The sequence below is a fragment of the Manduca sexta genome, unplaced genomic scaffold, assembly GCF_014839805.1.
Source record: "Manduca sexta isolate Smith_Timp_Sample1 unplaced genomic scaffold, JHU_Msex_v1.0 HiC_scaffold_2496, whole genome shotgun sequence".
Taxonomy (NCBI): domain Eukaryota; kingdom Metazoa; phylum Arthropoda; class Insecta; order Lepidoptera; family Sphingidae; genus Manduca; species Manduca sexta.
Genome location: NW_023593466.1, coordinates 1,585 through 12,318, shown reverse-complemented (window position 1 = coordinate 12,318; position 10,734 = coordinate 1,585). Strand labels below are relative to the sequence as shown.

The 10,734-nt window shown below is 32.4% G+C and overlaps 1 protein-coding gene across 1 annotated transcript; it reads left to right on the top strand.

Moving 5' to 3' along the window:
- Positions 1–3,357: 3,357 nt before the first annotated feature.
- LOC115451852 (ATP-dependent DNA helicase Q4) lies at positions 3,358–7,557 on the top strand. Its single transcript, XM_030180235.2, is given in 4 exon segments — positions 3,358–4,912; positions 4,915–4,984; positions 4,986–5,055; positions 5,058–7,557. Coding segments are annotated over 4 exon segments (3,852 nt in total). The 5' UTR covers positions 3,358–3,615; the 3' UTR covers positions 7,473–7,557.
- Positions 7,558–10,734: the final 3,177 nt, after the last annotated feature.

Below are 10,734 nucleotides of genomic sequence, written 5' to 3'. Positions count from 1 at the left end.
TGCATTTGGCTCCATACCTACTTTGTGTAATGCTATCACAGCGATTCGGTTCTCTTTATCACCCCACACCATTTTAATATCGCAAAATATTTTACAATGTATTGGCGCCAAAATGAGAAAACACAATGAACAATCGTATAAAAATGACAGATTCGAAATTCAAATGTAATATTTTTTTATAATTAAGTGTAACAGTATTTATGGCCAGACTAAGTATAATCAATCAATTAATCAATAATTTATTCAAGAAATAGACTTCTGCAGGCATCTATATATATGTACTATATGTAGCAAAGTGTCTGTAATGAAATTTTATATGTCTGATATATAAGAATAAAAACAAACAAAAGAATTACAATTAAAAAATATAATAATTACAATAAAGTTTCTTCTTGCTTCTCTAATAATTATTTCTTCATTCACACATGTTCAGACTTTCAATAAAATTAATTTCCCTTAAAATTGTTACATACACACATAATAAAGCTAATCATCCTAGAAGGGGTAGGCAGAGGCACAACTAGTTCCATGATATGAACGCAGGCACAACTAGTTCCATGATATGAGTACAATATGATCTACCATATTGTACTCATATCTATATATATGTACTATGTGTTGCAAAATGTCTGTAATGTAATGTTTATATCTCTGATATATAAGAATTACAATTAAAAAATATAATAATTACAATAGAGTTTCTTCTTGCTTCTCTAATAATTATTTCTTCATTCAGACATGTTCAGACTTTCAATAAAATTTATTTCCCTTAAAACTGTTACATATACACATAATAAAGCTAATCATCCTAGAAGGGGTAGGCAGAGGCACAACTAGTTCCATGATATAAGCACAGGCGCAACTAGTTCCATGATATGAGTACACCATGATGTACCGTAGGTTACTACATATGAAAATATCCCAGATGACCCTTTGATAGGGGCCTGTGGCAAAGAAACGAAGAGCAATAAATATCTGGTATTTCTTTTTATGACCGGCTAGGCTGGATCAATATCCAGTTTAAATCAATATGATGAATGAACATTCCTGAAATGACAATTCCTGAATTAAAAAGCATAATTTAGGACAATTCCTGAATTAATAAACATAAATGAAGAACTGTTTTCTTGCTGAGTCGGAATCTTTAAATTCATCATCACTGTACTCTTCGAAAGTGTCTAATTTCTCTCGATTTCTTCGATTGGCACTATATTCTTCTTCAGACAGTGATGATAGTGAAGAAAAAGACATTTTATTAAATCAAAAGAGAATATAATAACTACTAACACAACAATAAATATTTTAGCGTAAAGATTTGAGAGTAGTCGCAAGCACTCTCAAATTAATCTCAATTAACAGCCATATAAGGCGGCCTTAAATAGCTGTCAAACTTTAAGCAGGGTTTGTGAATACCGTTTGAATCAATAAGCGGACCTCAAGCCTTCGTCGCCTTAAATTTAAGGTTAGGAAATAAGTGACGTTTCAGTATACCAATTTCAAAGATAACGAATGCTTAAATCCGTGAGGCCATCTTAAATATTTAAGTAGCGTTTGAGTATTCGGGCGTAAGTGTTGTAAATTTATCCATTTGCACTCCTGATCTGGCTTCTATTGTTAATTGGCAAACTTTGTCATCTACATATGACAGTGATCATTACCTAATTTTGATCTCATTTCCTTATAACAAATTTCGTTTTAATGTCCCACAAACTAAATCTCCTCGATTAAAGTATAGATTAGATTCTAATAAATAGGTATTATTTAAGTCTTTGGTTGAACAAAAGATAAATTCTTTGTCTCAAACTCCAGGGTTTCTTATAAATGTTGAAACTTTTACTAAAACTTTATTAGATACTGCTGATGTAATATTTATCTCTAACAAATAGCTTTAACAGACTCCCTTCCCCACCATGGTGGGATAAAGAATATACTGAAGCTATTAAAAACAGAAAAGAAGCTGAGTTCAGGTATCAAAATATGTCTGAAATTTTTTTTAATATTCTGGTTAAAACTTTAAATGACACACGTAATTTATTAATCTATTGATATAATTTTAAATCAAAAAAAGGACCTGCCCTCAATAGAAGAAGTAAACAATATGCTTTTAAAATTTTCAGACCATAAATTTATATATACTGATGGCTCCAAAAATGATAGGGCTGTGTCTTTTGCCATATATGAGCCCTCATCAAATATAGGCATCGGTAAAAAAATTGATAAAGCTGCTAGTATCTTCACAGCTGAAGCTGTCGCCATTTTCAGTGCTTTAAAACACATAAAAAAATTTAATTCTGACCATACTAAATGGATAATAGTTAGTGATAGCAGGAGTGTATTAGAAAACCTTGCAAATAATCAATTTCATGCTAACACTAATTATGTCATCTATTTAATAAAAGAACTATGGGTCGAACTGTCCAAATTGGATATAGTAGTTCGTTTTGTTTGGGTTCCTTCACCTATTGGCGTCACAGGAAATGAAAGGGCAGATTACCTGGCCAAAAAAATTGTTGAGTTACAAGAATTAATTCCTAATTCCAATATTGATATGACTGTATCCATACCACACACAGAAGCTGTTAGTTTCTTAAACCAGCGTATGTGTCAAGCATGGGGGAGACATTCATATCAATACACACACCATGAAAATAAAGGAAACTGGTTTGCTAGTATGGATGTCCAAATAAACTCCACTCCTTGGTTTTGCAAGAAAAATAATTTTATCAATAGAAAATTTTATTCAATTATTTGTCGTATGCGTTTCGGTCATTATAGATTAAATTGTCATCTTCATCGTATTAAAATGGCTAATTCTCCCTATTGCGAATATTGTCAAAAATTCAATCACTACATCACATTTTCTTCGAATGTTCATCTTTCAACATTCAGCGCCTTGTGTTGGGGTGGATGAGCTTTTAAAAATCTATAAGAAGCCTAACCGGGGTCCCGCAATGTTTAAAAGAGTTGCTTAAGAATGCCTTAACTTATGTTTACTTGTATAAATTTATAAAAGACACTGTAAATGATATTTAGTTGTTTTTTGTTTGTTTCGTTGTAATTTCTATTACGTAGTAATTTTGTAAATATTGTTATTAAGTCTTACTTGTTAACTATTTTACAGGATATTGGTTTCAGACATAATATATTATAAAATGTATTATAAACAGTTCTTTAACAGCTATGTCTGACAGATAATATCTGCCATTGATTATCTTTGAACTTAGAGGAAGTACTTACTCTAAGTTTTTGAAATTTTGGAGCACGCTCAATACATGGAGCAAAGAGCAAATAGTGGAATGGCAAAAATTCTGTATCCTTCAATGAAGCTTTAAATCAAGAAGAGGATAGTAAAACATATATTACGGATAATATGAAACATATTCACTGACGAGGAAAATCGTACTGAATTGATATTTACTCTGGATTTGACAATTGGAAAAATGGATTATACTTTACCTGGAATTGATTATACTTACGAAAACTACTAATTGGAATACTTACGAAAGACAATATATTAAGAATTTAAATTTGAAGAAAAGAAATACGTAAGACTAGGCAGTATGGTCGTAAGACTATAGCCTGTCCTCTAAGGACGAAGGAAAGAAAAAATTCTCTATGGTATGTTGTTTTCTGCTCTTGGAGACTAAAATCTTGCCGATTCAAAAGTTTATCAGCATCTTTAACTTTTTATATGTTATAAGATATTTCAAAATGGACCTCATAGAATCAATAAAAAAGGACAAAGCGTACCTCAAGTGTAAACTGATTGTGAAAACCTGGGAAAATGAATTCAAGACAATGTATTCTCGTACACCTTCGAAATTTGACATAAAAGAAGCTCCTTCGAAAATCAAATATGCGTATAAAAAATACTTTCAGTTAAAAAGTACCGCTTTAGAAAATTCCCTTTCTGTGTGTGATATTGACGAAAACATAGATATGTCTCTCGAGCCTATTTCTAATGACACATTGAAATCAGTCCCCACAACTCCAGAAAAGGACATGCCTATGTTGCCCACTGGTCAAGAACTCGATAACCTTATATCACAAGTTCAAGTTCAGCATTGCTCTAACAAACTTCATCCATGCACAGAAAATTTGTCAAAGAAGCTATTCCATAACAGAAAATTTTCTCTACGAAATCCTAGAAAATTAGGTGTCGCAAAATCGCAATCTGCATTGGATACCATAATTAAAAGATCAAGTCAAGAACATGGTGAAAAAACGTTTAATTCAGAATCTATTTTGACAGATGAAACAATAAAACCATATACCGATTTAGAAAAAATAATTATTCCCACACCATTACTTAAATTTAATGATTGTAAAAACAGCCCAAATGTACGAGTATTAGATAAAGCATGGCTGAAGAGAACGACAGGAATAGAGACTGAAGAATTAGAGTATAATAGCTGTTATGAAGAATCCAAGAAATTTGGTATTAGAAATATAGACATACCAACCAAAAATACTTTGGATATCGTAGAAAACAGTGAATCAGAGGATGATATTGCAATCAGCAAATTAAAACCAGCGTTAAAGAAAAGAAAAATGCATATTTGTGATTTTGAAAATCAGGGCAGGCATAATGAAACGATCAACAATGTTAAAATAGATAATGAAAAACAATGGTCAACTAAAAAGGAAACCAATAAACACAAAGTAAAAAAGCAAGTTGGAAAAGTAAACTGTGAAGCAGAAGATTCTCCACCAGATATTAAAGAATATGTTCCTTTTGCTCTAGATAAAGATATACTCCCAAGACATTCGGAAGTACTGAAAAATATGAATACAACTGGTCCTGCCTCTAAAGAGGATAAAAAACAAGAGAAAGCAGAAAGCTCAGCAAGTGCAGCAATAACAAATAAAATAAAATTGGGTACTCTAAATGATAACTTTGTTAAAATTAATATAGAAAAAAGGTATTTGTTAGAGGAAAGAAAAGTATAAATTTTTCAAAATATAAAAACAGCAATGGAAAAATAAAAAGCTCTTCACGGAGGCATGGAATTTCCTGAATCTGGAAAAATATCATGTTTCAAGTGTGGAGGTACCAGGGACATATGTCAATATATTGTGCTGCTCATAAAGGAGAATCTCTTTTACCTTTGGAAAGTTACAATGATAATGATTTGCCAACACTTGGAGACATGCAAAAATATGTTTCAGACCAAAGTAATGAAAAGCAGACACTTTCAGAGCAATTAAATGTTACATTCAAGCCAAGTGAAATTCCTGAATCCTTTTTAAGTATTTTAAAAGAGCCCTCAAACAGTTGTAATGCTAACATAAAACCTGTATACAATACCTCTCAAGAAATACCCACAAATGATCTCCTAGATGTTCTTCATAAGTTTGGGCATGAATCATTTAAATCAGGTCAAGAACAAACCATAAAACGCATATTATGTGGTATGTCAACACTACTTATATTGTCTACAGGTGGTGGTAAATCCCTTTGTTATCAATTACCTGCTTATATTTACAGTCAGCACTACAAATGTATTACTTTAGTGATTTCTCCACTTGTTTCATTAATGGAAGATCAAGTGTTAAATATGCCAGAATTTTTAAAAGCTGGTTGTTTGCACACTAATCAGTCACCTACACAAAGACGTAAAATTGTACAATGTTTAAAGGATGGCTTAATAAATATTTTGTTGATTTCTCCTGAAGCATTAATATCTGGTGATACATCTAATGGATTTGCAGGCCTATTTAAATCCTTGCCCCAAATTGCATTTGCTTGTATTGATGAGGCTCATTGTGTTTCACAATGGAGTCACAACTTCAGACCCAGCTATTTAATGATCAGCAGAGTCTTACGAGAAAAACTAAATGTTAAATGTATACTTGGTCTAACGGCTACAGCCTCTCAGACCACTATTAAAAGCATTATTCAACATTTAAATATTTCTGATGGTATTAGTGGGGTAATTACAAATCCTAATTTACCTGATAATCTTTGTTTGTCTGTATCATTTGAAAGAGATAAGGATAAGGGGCTTATATCCTTTTTGAACTCTGAACGAATCTCATCATTCAATTCTATTATTGTTTATTGCATACGTAGAGATGAATGTGAAAGAGTGGCTGCTATGTTAAGATCAAGCCTTCAGGAAGTTGGGAAAATGAATATGGAAAAACCGAGCAAAAAACGGAAAAGAATGTCTTATATTGCTGAATCTTATCATGCTGGGATGTCAGCAGCTCAAAGGAAAAAAATTCAGACTCACTTTATGAATGGCGCCCTGAGAATTATAGTTGCGACTGTTGCTTTTGGTATGGGTATAAATAAATCTGATATCAGATGTATAATTCATTACAATATGCCGAGTAGTTTTGAGTCTTATGTACAAGAAGTTGGAAGAGCTGGACGTGATGGTCAACTGGCAATTTGTCATGTATTGATGAATAACAGTAATAATGATAAAAATGAACTTTTGAAACATATTCATGCAAACTCCATCGACAGGCCTACTATAAGAAAACTACTTCAAAGAGTATTTATTCCATGTGAGTGTTTATCACACCAGTCAGAATCCACTAACAATCTATCTATTCAATGTAAAGGTCATGAAGTTGGAATACCTATAGATGTCACAGTGGAAGAGTTGGATTTGCCTTCAGAAAATATTGCTACATTGCTTTGCTATGTAGAACTCCAAACGAAAAATTATATAAAAGTATTAAATAATGCATATACTATGTGCAAAATCTCTTCTTATGGAGGACCAAAAATGATACTCCTAGCTGCCAAAACCTGTGTTCCTCTAGCAACAGCAATTCTTTTAGAAAGTAAAAAAGATCCATCAGTTGTAAACAAAAGTGTAATAGAATTTAATGTTATTGATGTAGCTTCTGCAATAGGTTGGGAGAGTGGTATAACTAAATACCAATTAAAAAATTTGGAATGGATATCAGAATCTGGAGCAGCTAGAAGATCCCATTTAAAAGTAGAATTTCACACACTAGGATTTAGGATAAAAGCTAGAGGTGACTTAACATCTACAGAACTTGATAATGTTTTAGATGAGCTCCACGAATCGGTACTATTTCAAGATAAAACGAAATTATATCAATTGGAGGAATGTAATGAGGCATTTAAGCAACTTGCTAACTGCTTTATAGACGATGGTTATTCAACTCTTAATTTAGAAAAATCCAATGAACTTAAATTAACGATACGAAATTACTTTGAAAGAGAAAATAGTTTGCCTGAATATGTTGTATTGCAAGAAAGAGCTCTAGATACAGAAAGAGTTATTAGTGATGTTAGAGCTTTAATATCTTCATATAAAGATTGCACTTTTACAGGCAGAAGTATTGCCAGAATTTTTCAAGGAATTTCTTCACCTAATTTTCCTGCCATTGTTTGGGGAAGATGTAAATTTTGGCGTTCGCACACACATGAAGACTTTAATGGTTTAATTACAATAGCAACGCAGCAACTAATGCAAATGAAAATTTAGTATTTTGGTACAAAAACTTATTTAATGTTATATAAAAAAAGACTGTATGATGACTCTTGATAAAATAAAATTACATAAATGACTATCTAGTGAAGTTATTCTTTACCCTCGATAATTAAGTATAGTAAATTATATTCCATCTCTGGAGTTTATTGTTGAAAATGAAGTCTACTGGATGAACAGTAAGACGAAAAAGGAAAGGTTTTTTCTTCCGACCAACTCTCGCCACCTCGCCGTACCGGTAATGATACCTAACTTTAACTGTAACTGTTTTGTCTGTCTGTTACGGTTTCCACAGCTGAATCGACTTTGATATTTCGTTTGTCTGATAATAGATCAAGATCCTGGGAAGGACATAGGCTATTTTTTATTACAGGAAAATGTATTATAGCTGGACTTTTATTCCAGAAAAACTTTCACGCAAGCAAGGTAGTATCTTCTCTCTATCTAGTATCAATGCCACAGAGACCGTCAATGATACTCGTCACATAAGTGTATTAAGCCTATTCTACATTCTTGTCGAGTCATCACAGTCTCAAGTCTCGCAGAGACAGGACGACAATGGCAATGGCTCTCCCATCCGATGATCTTTTAGTTGTCCATTCAGTAGTCATGCTAGATGGGGTCAACGAGTTCTTGAGTGGAGACCACGGCTCGGCAAACGTAGTGTAGAAAGCCCTCCAGCTAGGTGTAGTGACGATTTGCGAAAGGTCGCTGGTAATAACTGGATGTGACAGGCCACAGTGTAAAATGGCGCATATTGAGGAGACCTCTGTCCAGCAGTGGACAAAGATATAGGCTGATGATGATGATGACTAAATGGACGTGTTAGAAACGACTCCTCTGTCACTGTAGCATTTTGTGCTGTAGCATATTACATTTCAAAAAAAAAGAAACAAAAACAACACGAAAGTCCTTTGATTCGGATCCGAAATACCGACACGAAGTGGAGACTACACGAACATAGGCGAGACATAACGAATATGGTCTTTTTCGCCTAGTTATGATAAGAATTTAAATCGATCTTAGGCCGACAAAATAAAAGTCAACACTTTAATATATGCTTTCAAATAAATGGTAATAAAATTAGTTCTACCTGCGTGGCAAATAAAACTTAGTTTACTAAGATACTTAAGAGCGTTTACGTGCCGCGCGTGAAGTCAACTATAGGTAATTCTTCGCAAAATTCACTCACACAACCGTGTGCAGCTGTGTGCGTAGAATTAGCGCGTCGGCTATCTTTATAGTCAGACCAACCAATTTTGATCTTTTCGCTTTAATTATCTAATTGGAATGTAACTTATGATTTATGAATTTATGATAAATGAAGAATTCTATTATTAAATATATAAGAATTCATCATGAAATAGTTTATATGTATCATTTTGTAATTATAAAAAAAATAAACATTTATAACAAATTTTAACGGCAATTTTACAAATTATTATTTTCACTTTTTAAATGTAAATGCTTAAAAAATTTAAGCATTTGCATTTAGAAAGTACCCTTTAGTAAAGTGGAACTCATCATGAAGCCGAAAGATAGGCACCAGAACTCCGTAATCAGACAATAAATCAGGAAAATTACTGTGCTACGATGTTTATAATGGATCACATAATTACTCCATAGATCTGCAGTTTTTAATATTTAGCGTATTGAAAATTTTAATTAAGTCATTAGAAATTACATATTGGAATTTATATTGTGAGTCAGAAGGTGTATGTAATGAGATGTCATTTTTAGGTGTATAACTAAAAAGTGAGAAATAAAAGACTTCTTTTTAGAAGTTGATTATATTTTTTTGGATATTTTTTTTTAATAGATAGTGCTTCTCAGTGACATTGATCATCAATCGATCGATTGTACATCCATGTATAACAATTTACCAGTTTTTTATCCATAGTTTTGCATAATATTTGCGACACTCGACGAAGCAAAATAGTTGGTTCTGTACTTTTTTTTCGACCAACAGCAGTCAGCTATGACTGTAAGTACGGGAATACCGTCTTTTACATCGCCACAGGCAACATCCTTATCAGTTTCTTTCCTAGCGGCCTCTTGCATCCTGTTCTCTGTAGCTAATTTCAATCATTTAGCTAACACGTAACATTTCATGTAAACATTTTGCGTTAATATTGGTAAATCTATGGAAGCTAACTGTTCGTTTAAATTTGATCTACCAACTCCAGTCATCATAGCTACATTCACAGCTCCACGATATACGTCCATACTATCAGTATATCTCTTAGCGCTTAAATAGCTTAAATTCCATATTGCACATATTACACTTCATTAAAAATGTTGACTGCAAGCAAAGTTTATTCTCTTTCAATAGTTGTAAATGTTCGATACTACAACCTGTTGCTCTGTTGTGGTTATTGAGTGTTTTAATTTTGATCCAAGAAAGATTGACGATCGATAATTTTGCGGCTTTTAATAACCTTATTTATTTTGAGTGTAATATCAGGCTCGATTAACTAAAAATTAAAAAAAAAAATAGAATATACTATTATTATTATCGAAGTTTACGCAAACACTACATACTTAAGTAAAACTGCATATGGATCTAGATGTGTTTAATTTATACAAGTATAATGACGCCGAAACCTGCACAAGGTTAAACGTCAGGATAAAGTAATATGTAAAATTTATATGAGCGTGTAAACCTAAACTAGCCCAAATAGTTAAGAAAATAGGTATACTAACTACTACTAGTAGTTTTATTCACTAGCTACATAAATTACCAAATCCCTTATTTTTAAGGTTCAAAGAGGAGAAAGATATAGGATTCCGTCTCTCGTCACTTGAAAGTAAGCGTACCTATGCATTATGCAAAAATAAGTTAAACATTTTGTTTCGACCGGATTCTCATGAGCATTGACGAACCCAGTAAACTTTGGAGCGCTGTAACAGCGTTTTAAATGAAATAAATAAAAAAATTATAGGGAACAATTTTACTCAAAAGATTATTTACAAGTTAGTTTGAGGTAATTTTTGTAAAATGTATAAAAAAGTTATAGAGCAAAAAGAAAACTTTTATAAACATTTTTCTCACATTTTTGTTTATAACTTCTTTAATTTTTAATTTAGGGCAAAAAGTTATATAAACATATTTGTAGGCAAAACAATTTGCTACAAATTATGACTTTACAAAATTTATGTAAGACGCATAGTTTCCGAGATATCGCGAAAAGTGTTTTCACCCCTTTTTCCATGATGGCGGCTAGGGGACAAGGGTGGCGACCCCACAAACTTGAGGTTA